Below are 16,389 nucleotides of genomic sequence, written 5' to 3'. Positions count from 1 at the left end.
TATACACAGAGACCATGAAACAATACCTCCTCCCACCCCACTCTCCTGCTGGTAATAGCTTATCTAAAGTGATCAACAAGTTGGGCCATTTCCAGCACAAATCCAGGTTTTCTCACCCTCCACCCCTCCCCCCCCAAACTCACTCTCCTGCTGGTAATAGCCCATCCAAAGTGACCACTCTCTTTAAAATGTGTATGATAATCAAGGTGGGCCATTTCCAGCACAAATCCAGGTTTTCTCACCCCCCCACCCCCCTCCAAAAACCACACACACAAACTCACTCTCCTGCTGGTAATAGCTTATCCAAAGTGACCCCTCTCCTCACAATGTGTATGAAAATCAAGGTGGGCCATTTCCAGCACAAATCCAGGTTTTCTCACCCCCCTCCAAAAACCACACACACAAACTCACTCTCCTGCTGGTAATAGCTTATCCAAAGCGACCACTCTCCCTACAATGTGCATGATAATCAAGGGGGGCCATTTCCAGCATAAATCCAAGTTTAACCAGAACTTCGGGGGGGGGGGGGGGGAAGGTAGCCTATTTCCCCTTGTTTTTTTCTACCCTCCCCCCCGACGTTCTGGTTAAACTTGGATTTATGCTGGAAATGGCCCACCTTGATTATCATGCACATTGTAAGGAGAGTGGTCAGTTTGGATGAGCTATTACCAGCAGGAGAGTGAGTTTGTGTGTGTGTGTGGGGGGGGGGTGTTGAGAAAACCTGGATTTGTGCTGGAAATGGCCCAACTTGATGATCACTTTAGATAAGCTATTACCAGCAGGAGAGTGGGGTGGGAGGAGGTATTGTTTCATGGTCTCTGTGTATATAATGTCTTCTGCAGTTTCCATGGTATGCATCCGATGAAGTGAGCTGTAGCTCACGAAAGCTCATGCTCAAATAAATTGGTTAGTCTCTAAGGTGCCACAAGTACTCCTTTTCTTTTTGCGAATACAGACTAACAAGGCTGTTACTCTGAAACCTGTTTGTTCTAAGTGGCTAGGAAAAACATCTCCCTTCTCTTTTAAATTCTTGAATGATTTTCCTCTTCCCTCATTCTTTATAGTTTAAGCCATCTCAGGCAGATGAAATAAGGAGTCATGTTCTGTTGACTAGACACTTTGAGAGCAGTATGAGGAGAAAGGAAAGAGAAAACACATTTACCATAGAAGAAAGGGGAATCTAGCCCTTCCCTCATCCCCAAGGAAAATAGAACTGTTCTTTGTGAAAATCATGTTCCCTTTCTCATAAATTACTGTGTTTTTTTTTCTTTTCTCCCATTTCTGCTTTCAGAGGTTTGCTCTGCAAACCCAGATAGATAACTCAAGAACAGTCGAGTAGGCCAATGTACCTGGTATGCTCCTATCTCTGTTGACAGGTCTCATCCAAGGCCTGTTGCAAGTCTAAAGAAAGATTCCCGTTGACTTCAGTGGGCTTTGGATGAGGCCCTAAACAAGATTGTTTTCTTGATCAAGATTTTCTTTAGTGGATGCAAATTCAATCTGGCACACACTTTCATAGCCATGCAGAAAAGTAACATGTAGGTTAGATAATTATACATCTGAATACCTATTGGTGTAGGCAGTTCTCTGATTTGCAGCTGCATTTTCAGACCAATTGAAAATTGGGTGCAAAATATGTATTTTTTCGCCTTCTCATTGCATCAGACTTATTTTGTTGTTTCTTCCAGTAGCCAAAATACACTTCTGTGAGCCAGCACTACCTGTTTTGTAGGGCTTAAATAAGACTTCCGTGGTGTATAGGCTTTGTGCTAGCCTTGTGTCCTGGGGAGAATTTTGCCTTCTGTGATTGGTGTGCATCCATGATCACGTATAAAGCTCATATATTCTGATGCACTGCATTCCCATGTACACTGTTTCCTTTTCTGCTTCTTGTGGGAGGGCTATAACAGCTGTTAAATGTGTGTCCGTCCACTGTCACTTACAATTTTAATGTCTTAAATTTTCATTATATAGCATGCAAATTAAAAAGGAAAGGGCATAAGTACCTTTTAGGGCTTAATCTTCCAGCCTGATATTTCCAGATCCATTAATTCTGAGTTCATACAGTGCCTAGCACAGTGAGGTCCATGACTTGGGCTACTAGCTGTTATCACAGTACAAATAATAATGTTTTCTTACCAATAAACACCATAAAGAGGCTAGATGACATTGGTTCAATGACACGTGATCTCCCATTGCTGCTAAATGGCATGGAGAATGAGATATTTAGAAACTCAGAAAAGAAGTAAAAGTTCTTTTCAGTCTTCTTTTCCAAACTCTAGAGTAAAACCAAGATATATTATGGGGGAGGAAGACTTGGAGAACAACTCTTTCTGTGATTACATATGTCCATTCCAATGACGCAGACTTTGGTGGCATCGGTGGGAACCGCTGAGCCGTGGTCGCCAGGCAGAGACTCCTTGTCGTCAGAGTCAGAAGGGAGTTGTACTCCTTCCAACCAAGGAGTTGGCCCTGGCATTCCTCAAGGTGTCCCTACCTGGCTGTGCACCTGGGCCAGGGAATACCATCGAGTACTTGGCCTCCTGGTCACTGGCCTGTGACCATGCAGTGGCCTTTTTGGAACTTGTGGGCATTTCCACCGATGCAGGAACCCCAGTCAAGGCGTTCCTATTCGCTGACCTCTGAAGGAAGGGCACCCCCACACCTTTGGGGAGCAACCAGTTCAGACTCCGGTACCAAGGCCAGTGCTGTGTACCAGGAGCAGGTGCCTTGAGATCCGATCAGCGCAGAAGGTGACTAGGAGTGCCCTCAGCCAGTGTAAGGCTCCTCTTCCTCCTCTCCCAACATTACCATGTCGGGAGCAGGTGAGTCACCTCCCCATAACAACTAGAAGGCCCACCAGGACTTGTTGAAAAGGGTGGTCCAAAATTTGGGCATACAGGTGGAGGAAGTCAAAGAGTCCTTCTATAGTTTGATGGACATCCTGACCACGGTGGGCCTGTCATGAGTAGCCCTACCTCTCAGTAAGGCCATCGTGGATTCCACCTCATTTAGTCGACTTTCTAGGCCTTAGGCATGCTAATAAATGCACAGAAGTCTACCCTTAGCCCGATACAGAGGATAGCGTTTATTGGAGTGGTGCTTGATTCCACCCAGGCCAGAGCCTTCCTCCCAGAAGGTTGGTTTCAGATAATCACATCCCTGATAGTACTCCTCAGGGATCATCCCGTTATAACAGCCTGTTCTTGTCTGAGGCTGTTGGGTCACATGCCCTCATGAATGTATGTGGTGCAGAATGCATGACTACACATCAGGCCCCTCCAGCGATGGCTGGCTTCAGTGTATGCCCCTAACCGCCATTATCTGGATTTGGTCCTTACTATACCTTCTCTGGTCCTCAGCTCCCTCAACTGGTGGCTGGATCCATGGGTGATTTGTGTGTGCATGCCCTTCTCATAGTCCCATCTGCCGATTTCCCTTGTCTTGGACCCATCAGCACTAGGCTGGGGAGCACACCTAGGACCACTCGGGACTCAAAGCTTATGGTCTCCATAAAAACTCTCACTACACATCAGTGTCAGAGATCTCTGGGCAGTTCGCCTGGCCTGTCAAGCAGTCTTGCCTCACATTTCGGGAAGGTGTTTATAGACAACACTGCAGCTGTGTTCTACCTCAACAGGCAGGGAGGTAGAACACGCTCTTCTCCCATGTGTCAGAACCATACCAGTCTGTAGATCCATCCAACTCTTCACAGTGATCGCTGAAAGGGTGAAAGTCTCTGCTCTGAGACTGTCGTCATGGATCACATCATGCATTCTCACGTGATATGATCAGGTCAGTGTTCCACCACCAGTTATCCTGACTGCCTGCTCCCCAAGAGTGCAAGCATCATCATCAGCATTCTGGGCTCAGGTGCCTATTCAGGACATTTGCAGAATGGCTACATGGTCGTCTGTGCATTTGTTTTCTACTCATTATGCCATTGCGCAACAGGCTAGGATTATGCCAGTTTCAGTCAAGCTGTTTTACAGTCACCATGTCCATGAACTCCAACCCCACCTCCTATACAACTGCTTGGGAGTCACCTACAGTGGACTAGACATGTGCAATCACTCAAAGAAAAAAAAATGTTTACTAACCTTTCTGTAACTGTTGTTCTTCAAGATGCGTTGTACATGTCCATTCCAAGACCCGTCCTCCTACCTCTCTACACCAGAGTTGGCTGGAAAAAAGGAACTGAGGGGGCGCAGGCTTGGCCAGGCCCTTTATACTGGCGCTAAGAGTGTGCTGCACCAGAGGGCACCAGAGCTGACCCAACGGGTACACTGGGGGAAAAATTTCTGGTGACTGTGTTTGGGGCATGCACACAGCTACATTGGAATGGACATGTGCAACACATCTTGAAGAACTACAGTTACAAAAAGGTTAGTAACCATTTTTTTCCATCCACGGTCTTCAGGAATACCTCTTTGAAAGTAGAAGTTTTCTTCTGATACTTCCATAACAGCTGTAGAATTGGGAAAGGTCTAAATTTTATTGATGTTCAGCAGCTAGCTGGAATGAGTAACAAATTTTGGTATGTGCTTTAAAGTCTCCTGGTTCTCAATCATGCTAGGTAGACCTGAACTCTGAGCACGATCTTTTGTATTTGTAGAATATCAGGCTGTGGTTTCAAAGATAGCACTTTTGAGTCCTGGTAGCAATTGTGTGAACGGCAGAGCAAAGAGCAATGGATGGGACAGGAGAAGTGAAGTACTTTTTAATGAAAACTTTAAATGAACACATTATCTCACCCACTCTAACCTGCTCTTCCTTTTGATTTTATCAGTTCAGATATCAGTTTCAATATATTAATGCTAAATAAAAAAACATAGCATGTATCTGGCCAACCCAAACCCAAGTACAACTCTACAAAATTCTCTAAAGTTGTGATTTGTGGAGAGCTTGCTGGTAACATTATGCTAGTTCTCTTCCTTGTAGTTCAGCTACACCACTAGTACAGTGCATGCTGAAGCATCTCATGAAATGGGAATATATGTAGCAAAATAAGTGTGAAAGGAGAAATGGCATCATAGAAGTTTATGTGCATTCAGCATCTCCTTGCTGTATACCACATATTTTGTTCTTTTGTAAGTTGTAGAGAATTCTAACCTGCATTTGTAAAAGCCTTTGTTACTTAGTTTCTGAAAATGTGCAGAAATACTTTGAGCATGTGACAAAGCTCCTGCTCCTAGCTTGGCGAGTTTGTGAAATATTGGACCTTAAACACGTCAGTTGTGCAAAACTTGACTATTGCCAAATCTGCACTTCAGAATAGTGTAATTTTGGAGGGAAGTTCCACATTTTAGACTTGGTTCTGACTAATGTGGAGGAATTCATTGTGCATCTGAAGGTAGAAGGCAATTTGGATTAAAGTGAACATGAAATGATATATGATTTTAAGGAAAGGAATGAGTGAGAGCAGCAGAACAATGGATTTCAAAAAAGCAGACTTTGACAAAGAACTGGTAAGTAAGGTCCCATGGGAAGAAAATCTAAAGGCTGTTGTAAAGAGGACAGTGATCAATTGTTCTTCATGTCCACTAAAGATAGGACAAAAAGAAAAGGAGTACTTGTGGCACCTTAGAGACTAACCAATTTATTTGAGCATGAGCTTTCGTGAGCTACAGCTCACTTCGTCGGATGCTAGATAGGACAAGAAGTAATCAGTTTACAGCTTGTCTACATGAACAATTAGATTGAGGGAAGGTGGGGTGTGAATCTACCCCTTGCGAGCCTGCCACAGTCTAACTGTCCATGTGTGTTCTTCTGATGCACATTAACTGTTTGATAATGTGCTTTGAGCTAGTTCCATTTCAAAAAGGGCTCAATCAAAGCACTCTGACTAACTGTTAATGTGCATCTGCAGGGTGCACATGGACAGGTAGACCACAGCAGGCCAGTGCATGGTAAATTCACATCCCATCTTGCTGCAATCTAGTTGTTTGTGTAGACAAGCCCTAAATCTGCAACAAGAGAGAGATAGATTAGATATTAGGAGAAACTTTCTAACTGTAAGGATAGTTAACGAATGGAATAGGATTCCAAAGGACCTAACTAGACTTCCTGTTATTGGAGGTTTTTAAGAACAGGTTATACCATGGTTCTTAATCTTTTTTTGAATCATGCTCCCCCCTTACTTTTTTTTTAACTTGGAGCACCCCCATCCCTTTACAAAATGAGACTTTCTAATGTAATCTAGATGGAACTGGAGCCATTAATACATTGATTTCAATAAAGGCGATTCTACTTTAAATAAATCAGCCCTTTGATCCTGCTGTCTGTGCGTAGGCTAGGAAACCTTTTAAAAACACATACCTTACTGTTCACAAAATTTTCAGGGCAATATTTCTCAGTTTTAACATCTAAGAATGCTAGTGAACATTGTGCCCTTGTGAGGTCGCAGTGCTACTCACTGAAATATGGCCTGGTTACCCCTCCATCTGGGGCACAAGAGAGGGATGATACCACAGAGACAGGTGAACCCCCTTTCTGTGAAGGTGGGATGAAAGAGGGAGAGCTATGCTTGAGGGATCCACCACTGTATGCATATTGGAGTCAATATGGTCCAGGCCAATAATAATAATGTTTACTCCTCCAGTTGGTATTAATTACATACTCCACAAACTTTTGGAAATTTAGCTCACAGAAGTTGAATGTTGCCCTTGTTTTTGGATAATTGTCTATGCTACAATATGTTGCCTAACTTCATTCACTTCTGTGAATTTCATTTTGATTAAATAGGTCTGTTCTGTTCATAGCCCTGTTTACTTTAAGACATGTACATGTATTAATAATAGGCTGAATGCACAATTATAAGATTTCCTTAGTAATCTCTTTTCTCTAGAATCAGAAATTTTAATTCACAATTTGGTTTATTTCACCTACTTTGTAAGCATACAGTATTTAAATAAGAGATTCCCATAGTGTGCTCTTCAGTGTATTAGAGACATGCCAAGTTAACATAATTTTGACAAGTACATTATTTTGGGTGTCTGCTTGTCCTGTGGTGGTATTTTTCTTCCTTGATGACAAAGTAATTAATATATGTGGTTTTATAAATTATTTCTGTAATGTACAAAAATGTTTTAGAACATCAATGTGCTGTCCATTTCTTTCCTTCTGTTTGCAGGTGTATTTATCAGGCCTTGCACCAAAAGATCTCTATTTTGGTGACTCATCAGTTGCAGTACCTCCATGCGGTAAACCAGATTTTGATTTTAAAAGCGGTAAGTCATATCACTGGCTCGCTTTTAAAACTCAGTTGTTGCTGCTACTCACTCATACTCTGAAGATAAAAATGTGAAGAGTTAGGAAAAGTGATTTTCTATAAAATATAATTACAGTTTATAAATGTATTTTATGTCTCCTAAAGACATTCGTTAAGTGTATCTGTTATTAACAACAGAAGCTGAGAAGAGTTTTCTTAGAATAACTTGCCTGAAAAATTTGAACTGGCATATTATCATGTTATATATTCTGCTTGTAGGGAAGTGATTTTTACTGAGTATTTAAAACTTTGTTTTTTGTTAAGATTTATTTTAGTGCCTTAATAAATAGGTAGGGAAGGGGGAAGAGCAGGAGAAGCTGTATTTATTAGACTCTGCAGCTCAGTTCCATTTTAATTAAAGACTGAGAAAAGGCCATATGTATCTGAGACAAACTAGTCTTCCAGCAAAAGCAGAGAGCCCCAGACTTGATGGTCCTAAATACTTAAGATAAAAAAAAAACTGCAGGACTGTTCCCCTACTTTTTAAGGTTGGGAGAAGCAGGACCCTTTAGGCCTTCTTTATACTTCATAAAGTTGCAAAAAAAAAAAAAAAAAAAAGGCCACAACACCCATCTTTTTCCTTGTCAGATTACCTTGAAGATACAATAATCTCTGGCATAGGTGCAAAAGAATGGATTGTGTTGGGGTTTTTTAGGCTGGAACACATGGGGTGAAATTCTGTGTGGCTCCTCTAAGAGCCCCATGGGGAGCAGAGGGCTAAGGTGGCTTTAAGACCTCCCAGTTCTGTGTGGCTCCACAACCCCTGGCATATCACATAAGCTAAGAGACCTGTTTATGATATGGAAGCCTGCCTCTAAGCTGTAAGGCTATCTTGTGCAGGTTCTGCAATGAGGGAATCCTCCCCCGTCCAGATTCGGGTCCCTTTATACCACTCTGACCCATTTACCTGGCATGAAGGGGCTGGTTTGGGGGAGGTAAGGATCTTGCCTGTAATGCCTTGCTATAGAAAAAGAATGGATAATTGGAAGGATTTAACCTTTCAGTGTTATGAAGTAAGGGTTTGTAAGAAATCTCTTGAGCTTTTATTTTCAGACAGTACATGTGTCAAAAGCCATGGGGCTCTAGTAATGAAGGTTTATGCAACAGATTGTTAAATTCACCCTGTACAGAATGTGCACACAGCATGTGAACAAAATTTTAAAAAATATTTTGCTGTAGGGTAAAATGGTGGGGAAAGGGACCTATTCAGAATTCCTGAGTTCTGGAATCGATTTTGCTTCCCTTCTGAAAAAAAATGAAGAGGTTGAACAGTCACCAATTCCTGGAATCTCCACTATGAAGTTAGCAAGGAACCGTACATTTTCACAGTCCTCTGTCTGGTCACAAGATTCCTTGGTGCAGTCACAGAAAGATGGAGCAATAGAACAGCCACCTGTGAGTACATCAAATATGAATTAAACATCATATGACTTGTTAATTTTGTTCAAACTATGATATTCTTATGGTAAAGTAGGCTAACGTTGAGGAGAGATGAGCCACTGAGGCAGGGAGACAAGCCACCAGTGAGGAGTTTCTGAATCCGAGATAGCTGCCCTGGAATTGAATGTGGAATTGAACCTGTGACCCTTGCATTCCCAGGCCACTGCGCTAACCCCCTAAGCCACAGAGGCAGGTTGTAAATATGTGTATACATAAGGGCTATGTGCTCTCCATCCCTGTGCCTATAAATACCATTATTTAGTCTTCTGTAAAAAAGAGCATATGTACATACATATAAAAATAAATAAAAAGGAGGGGCAAGGGTTCTCTGCAGTTTTCTGTATTTTAAGACTTTTCAGAACAATCATTTTAGGCCAACAAAACTTGATATTTTACTGTAATTTGTCAGTGATTAGTTATATTTGTTTAAACTCTCTCCCTGCCAGCTGGTATTAAAGCCAGAGGGCTCAGTATTTTCATTTCCCATCAAATGTGCCCATGTCATGCTATCTGGAGTGATTCACGATCGTGAGTGCCAACCTCGGGGCAGACTGTCAAGAAGCAGGGCAAAGACCCCAAACGGGTTGTGAGTTCTATAATTAGATTTCACCAACCCAGTAACAAAGATGAGCTACTAACTCACTGTAACAACTTACCATAGAATCACAGACATCCTTGGCCATTCCCAGCTGTCTGGCCACCCAGACAAGCTGGACTTAGTGATAGTTGGTTGCAGTACACCAAAGATCACAACATATGCAGGTTGCTTCCAGTTCCAAGAAACCAGTTACTTACCCCAGGTCAATTTATACCTTAGATCTCACACCAGAGACAATGCTTGTAGCCAATCCTATAGTAAACTAACTAAGGATTTATTAACTAGGAAAAATAAATGAGAGAAGTATTACAAGGTTAAAGCAAGTTTCCGAAAGGTGACAGAACTGTAGTAATCTATCAGCTATGAATGTCTTTTAGGGCTAACCCAGTTTGACCCTGGGGGTATCTGCTTCTCTTTCGTAGCTCTGGCCCTGTAAAAGTCCAAAAAGTAAAAGAGAGATGAAAAATTTTCTTGTTGGCTATTTTTATTTCCTTCTCCCAGAATGCAAGCTGATGGGATGAGCCCTTTTGCAAGTAGCCTCTTCATGGTTATGAAGGGACAATTAACAAAGTCTTTGTATTGTGATGTCCCACAGTGACTCATTTAGTTCTGATATCCCTTCTTGATGAGCAGGAGATGATCCCCCCCGACAGGTTCACAGTTTTATAGCAAACAGTTTTTACAGTTACAAAGCAAAAACTTAAATATTACCTTATAGCATTTAATAAAGATATTGTAAGTTGCTGCATGCATTAATCTCACTTACAAGCATTTCATAAAGTCTAAGCACTAAACATATTGTTATAAGTCCAGTACCCATCTTAACCATACTAACACGCAGGTGAAACAGACTGGTTTCCAGCAATGAATTTGTCAGTGCTCAGCTGAGGCCTAAAGCTTTGGCAAGAGTTGGCACCTGGTTGCCAGCAAAGTGACATACACAGCCCATGCAAAGTGCCAGCAGTGACATACAAACCCAGAACAGATTATTGTTCTCTTCTTTGTGTGTGTGTGTGTGTATACTGAGTTCCTCTGCTCCTCTCCCATCCACAATGGAGGTCTGTCATTCCCCCTGTTCCTACACAATCATATCCCTGGACAGCTAAGTGAAACATTGTGTATTTCACTGTATTATGTTAGTACCAGTCTTTCTGTATGTTGATAATACAATTACTAAAAGTTACTTATAGTCTCAGCAAATTTTTTCGTTTCTTCCTTTTTTGTTCATTTACTGTTTTTTTCATCTGTCTCTCTTCCTCCTTCTGTTTGCTTTTTCGTGTGCTCTATAATTAACTTTTCTTTTTCCCCTTTCCTCAATCTAATTTTCTCCATTTGTCATCCTCTCCTTCTGTTTTCCCCATTAAAAGCTCTCTTGTGGGCACTTACTCTTTGGAGAATTGGCTGGAATGTTGTGGCTCTTGCAATCTGAACTGTTTCAAGGGAGTTGCTCCTGTTGAGTTTGATCCATTAAAGCAGGGGTTCTCAAACTGGGGATCAGGACACCTCAGGGTTATTACATGGGGGGTTGCGAGCTGGCAGCCTCCACCCCAAACCCCACTTTCCCTCCAGTATTTATAATGGTGTTAAATATATAAAAAAGTGTTTTTAAGTGTAAGGGGGGTCGCACTCAGAGGTTTGCTGTGTGAAAAGGGTCACCAGTACAAAAGTCTGAGAACCCCTAGGGTGCACAGCTTATGGCTATAGTCTTTATCTTTTTGTTTTTTAATGCCTTGATTCAGAAACACACATGTTTTAAACTGTTCCTATTCAGGGAAGTATTTAAACACATGCTTAAGTGCTCTTTCTGAATATAGATGCTTTCCCACATTGTGATCTTGGACTATGGAACCTTTATTACTGATGTTGATACATGACAGAGAAAAAAACTCAGTTTGGCTCTCAGTTGAGGTGTAATTTGCAGCACTGGCAGTTAGAACAAGCATCTTGTTACTTGTAAACTGAGTACTTATAACATGGAGTCACTGAGAGACAAAGATAGAACCCCAGAATCCCGTTTTACAGAGTCAAATTCTTGGAGTAGTACTGCGCTGTAAGATTGAATTTCCTGTTTTCTGTTGTTTTTGTGTCACAATGCTAACATTTTAAAAATATTTTAATAAGTATAATTTTATCTCCTTATTTAGTATATTGCTGATTCATAACTATGACCTATCAGTAACTTTTTCTGGAACCATGACTTTAATATGAATTTTAGCATTAGTTTTCTTATCCATTTTATTTTTTATAGACTGAACCTTTGGTGACTGCACTGCCAGAAGAGAGCCGGTCTGAGGGAAAAATAAACTTCAAGATTTACAGGAAATATTTTGCTGCTGGAGCAAACTACTTTGTAATTTTCATACTTTTACTTCTAAATATTTTGGCACAGGTAAGATATCTGATGGGTGCCACAAATAATAAAGAATAGATTTTTGTTTTGTGTTTACATTAACACTGTGTACTTAACAGCTGTTCTGATGTTTATGTGAAAAGCTTTTGATACATGATACTCTTATGTATAATGATTTTAATACTTGGCAGTATACCTGATCAAATCTGATAATATCTGAATGTGGTTTCTGTCATTTAAATTTGTATTCCAGTGGGACATTAGGGTAATAATCCTCAGTTCAATAGTCCTGCTGATCAATTTAAAGGACTTTTGTGTTGTATAATTTATTTTATATTGCCATTCATACAAATTGTATTCCACTACCCTTCTCAGAGATACATAATGTAATTACTAAATTAAATAAAAATAATGGCAGCCATAGATTGCATTTGAGGTAGAGCTATGGGAGAAAATGTGTTTTCAATTCAGAATCAAAATGTGTTGTATGGCTAATGAGACAGATTGATAGAGGCTGTTCCTGATATAAGAGCTACGGAGGAAAAGACTCTCCTGCCAACAGACAGGAGATTCTGGAGATAGGTCAGAGGCTGTTGTTTACCAAGTAGAAGGAGTAGGGAATGGGAAATAGAGGAAGACTGTATGTGTGAGGCAAGCTGGAGCAAGTTTGTGAAGGAATTTTTACGAAGGAGAACAATTTTGAACTGTATCCTGAAATGAATGGGGAACCAGTGAAGTTATTTTGAGGATGGTATGATGTGGGCTTGTTACTGTGTTGTGATGAGAAGGTTCAAAGGAATTTTGTAGAAATGATTGGTCTTGGCTTCAAAAATAAGTTTGAAGAAATAGGAGAATTTGCACAGGGTCCTTGAACTGAGACCATCTATGTCTGGGAAGATGGTGAATATGATCTGGTCTCTCTGGGATAGCCCTACAGTATTTTAATTGAATTGAATAGAGTTAGATTTTGATACAAATTAAGCTCTGTTACAGAGCTTGTAATATCATAGTCATCTCTGGTTGGAGAGTGAGGGCAGAAATTATTTTCAGTTTTTCCTTCCTTTTAACATTGTGTTCCTAATTATCTCCTATAAAAATAAAGTTCTGAACTGATAACATCAGGAGTTGGCTCTTATGCCTGTGAGCATATGTACTAAGCAAGAAGCAGTTTGCGATGTCTACAATAGGGAGTTTAGGAACAGAAAGACCCAACCCTTTGCTATATGAATTAACATCTGTTAGAGAGAGTTGTTATGGCTGTTTTTTGTTGAATGTCTTGCTTTCCCCTTGTTTCACCATCACGCAGTTCTCATAAGCAGATAACTTCTTGCCTTCTGGAGGTTGAAGGTTCTAGCTCTCCTAATATGCTCTGCAAATCACTATTGGTCTTAGAAAAATCAGCTCATGCACTTTCATATGGATGCCTAGTATTTGATTTTACGAAATATGCAGTGAGGTGTACTACTAACTGAAGAATGAGATTTGGCCCTAAATATATATGCACCAGCTCAGTATAGTATATAAGGGGGGGAAGGGGAGGGGAGAGGAGGGTTTGGGATGGGCAGCATATTTTTTTAATGACAGATTTTACCAGGGGACATAGAAGAATGGCTGAGGAAATTTAGTTCTCTAGTATTATATACTTTTTGTAAATTAATCCAAATATTTGCCTTTATTTATTCAAGGTTGCTTATGTGCTTCAGGATTGGTGGCTTTCATACTGGTAGGTTATTTGACTTCTTGCAGAGAAGTGCTGTGTAATTAATAGAAAACAGAAATATATATATATGGGGGAGAAGCCTGTTCAAAGAAAATTTAGAGTTTGTTCAACCTTCCTTCCAATCCCCTCTTACTTTATTTGTGGGACAAAATAAAGTTCTTGCAGTAAAGTGTGGCTCATAATAGTCTGTACCCATGTATAATTCATGACCGCATGAGCCCAGATAATATTTAGAATTGGAGATCTTGATTGAAGTTCAATTTAAAAGTAGTAGAAGGTACATGTGAATAATATGATAAATGTACAGGTATATGGCAAACTTCAGGTATGTTTTTCCAGTTTCAGAATGATTAGATAATGCCTTGCTTAAGTGATCTTCCTGTTGTATTGATTATTATTTATCTTTTGCATACATTTCTGTAGGTCAAACCAGCAAGAAAAGCTGAATGTCACATCACATGGAAATAGTGGAATAAATGAGACTAAACATCTAGATCTTAGCTTGTATTTAGGAATTTATGCAGGTAAAAATATTTTAATCATTTGCTCCAATATAATAGAGGGTTTTGAAAGGAACACTCTAAGTAGCAGTGTGGGAAAATAGGATTTCTAACAGTGATTCAGTAATGTCTGAGCAGATTAGCAGACTGAGCCTTGTTTCCTGACTAAATTAATAGGAATAATTAAAAAAAAAAAAACTCTAGTAGAAGCAATAGATTGAATGCAGACTCTTAATTTGCTCTGTACTGGATTTTGAAAGGTAAACCAGGAATTAAGTATTCAAAAAGGCAGTCTCTGTAAACTTGTGGCTATTGTCTACACTAATAGGTTGTTTCAGCTAAATCATCAGTCATTACGTGTGTGGGCAAGAGGGATTAGAAATTGATCCTCATTCTGCAACTCTCTGTTCCAGTTTTTGTTTATATACAGTGATGGCTTTTTAAAAGTCAGGATGGGTATGTTCCTTCTGAAGTTCTGTAGCAAAATAAAGCATCTTTGATAGGTACACAGGGCCAGATTTTTAAAGATATTTAGATACCTAAAAATGCGGATAGGAGCCTAATGGCATTTTCAAAAGTGCTTAGGTGCTTAAGTCCTATCAATTGGCGTTACATGCCTACATGCTTTTAAAAATTCAACTAGGTGCCTATCTACACCTTTAGGCATCTAAAATACCTTTCAAAATATGGCCAAAAGTACTTAATTTTTACATACCATCCTGAAAAAAAGTCAATTATATATTAAGAAGCTTCCACCAAATCTTAACTAGTTATCATTCTTTTCAGTTTGTTTAATGTAGTTGTTTAAACTTTTATGAACCACAATAATTTCATGCACTCATTTATGTGTGGTGGTCCTGAGGGACATCAGGGAAACAAACACACACTGCATGTGTTCTGATACAGATTTATTGTTTTCATAGCTTCTCCGTGTATATTAGTCTTTTCACAGAGGGCACAGGGAAGTCAAATCCATGCCCTGATAACCTTATAGTTTAAGGGCCAGATGATACCACCCTTTCTCACAGAGCATAGAGCAGACTCATTAATTGCTCTCTAAGTGGTCTCAGTGCCACTAGATGGGACAGAACACCACACCCAGGACGTGTGTGGGTTACATACTTCCCCTCGCTGAGGAAGTGCATCCCGAGCTTCAGACACTTCCCAGCTGAAATCCCAGGCGAGCTCCCACTTGTAACACCAACAGACCTCGGTCGTCAGTGGGTGGGCTCGAACCTGGGACCTCTGGAGCTTAGTGCATGAGCCTCTAGTGCATGAGCTAAAAGCCAGCTAAAACATTAGCTCATGAGGTTGAAGCTCATGCACTAAGCTCCAGAGGCCCCAGGTTCAATCCCACCTGAAAACCAGGATCTCTCGGGGCTACACAATATGAGTAAGGGTGGCAGAATCTGGCACTTTATGATTGTACAATTAAATCATTTTACAAATAATAAAGTAATTATACAGATTTAAGGCAAGATTTGTGTATGCTAACAAAATAAAGATAAATTTGATATTGTAATTTTAAGATCTCTCAAGGATAGAATTGTTTGTTTTTTGTTTGTAACTGAAAGCAATAGGTTGGTACAATGTTCATTTTACAGAAACCAAGTTTAAACCTCACCCCAAAAAAATCTTAAAAACCAAAGGCAAAAGGATATATCTAATAGTTTAATGTGATCTATGTCTATTGTTACCATTTCTGAATTTGGCAAAAGGCTATGTTTTGTTTCAGATCCTGGGTGATGTGGGGGTGTAATAAATGCTACCGTATTTCCTTCTGAACCTTTGTGTAAAACAGATATTCAGAAAAGTAAAGTATCAGGGGGTAGCCCTGTTAGTCTGTATCCCCAAAAAAACAAGGAGTCTGGGGCACCTTAAAGACTGACAGATTTATTTGGGCATAAGCTTTTGTGGGTAAAAACCCACTTCTTCAGATGCATGCATGTTAGCCTTTAAGGTGCCACTGGACAGAAAAGTAAAGGATATTTTACTGAGGTAAAACTCTAAGCCAGCAGAAACTACTGCAAATAACATGGTACAGTTGATAGACCTGACTATATAAAGTGATTGACATTTAAAAACTCACCGTGTCCCACAGTTGCCATACAGTGGGATCTGAAATATAGCCAATTTCCCCTATCCTTAGAATAGGAAATAACTGGTCAATATGTGGTTAGTATCTGTTGGAAAATGTTGGCTTTTCAATAGTGACCAACATAAGCCACAATTATGTGTAATACTGTATAAAGAATTATGTGACAGAATGGATGTGCAAAGGATATTGTACAGACTATCAGATAGTTAATGAAATTTCCTGTGGTTGTATAAAGTTATGCCTCTGTAAATGGTATAAAAAAGAAACTGTTTAAATTGTCAGTTAATTTTAGGATAAATTAAGCTATTAACAAGTTTATAGTACTGCTTCATACTGGAGAGAGCATTCATCCTGAGTCTTAAGCTTTAAGATGATGATTTGCTTCATGTGAACTGTCTGAACACAACTCTGAA

At 40.0% G+C, this 16,389-nt stretch overlaps 1 protein-coding gene across 3 annotated transcripts in view; it reads left to right on the top strand.

The window, feature by feature from the left end:
- ABCC4 (ATP binding cassette subfamily C member 4 (PEL blood group)) overlaps positions 1 to 16,389 on the top strand; it is a 205,787-nt gene that overhangs the window by 63,857 nt on the left and 125,541 nt on the right. For all 3 annotated transcript variants that reach the window (XM_048853377.2, XM_048853385.2, XM_075129321.1), the window contains exons 14-18: positions 7,133 to 7,229; positions 8,450 to 8,665; positions 11,557 to 11,697; positions 13,344 to 13,381; positions 13,802 to 13,902. In XM_048853377.2, the coding sequence (XP_048709334.1) occupies positions 7,133 to 7,229; positions 8,450 to 8,665; positions 11,557 to 11,697; positions 13,344 to 13,381; positions 13,802 to 13,902 (593 nt within the window). The remainder of the gene's footprint in view (positions 1 to 7,132; positions 7,230 to 8,449; positions 8,666 to 11,556; positions 11,698 to 13,343; positions 13,382 to 13,801; positions 13,903 to 16,389) is intronic.

Source organism: Caretta caretta, chromosome 1 (assembly GCF_965140235.1).
Source record: "Caretta caretta isolate rCarCar2 chromosome 1, rCarCar1.hap1, whole genome shotgun sequence".
NCBI classification, from domain to species: domain Eukaryota; kingdom Metazoa; phylum Chordata; order Testudines; family Cheloniidae; genus Caretta; species Caretta caretta.
The sequence above is the reverse complement of the archived record's forward strand: the minus strand, read 5'-3'. Positions and strand labels throughout refer to the sequence as shown.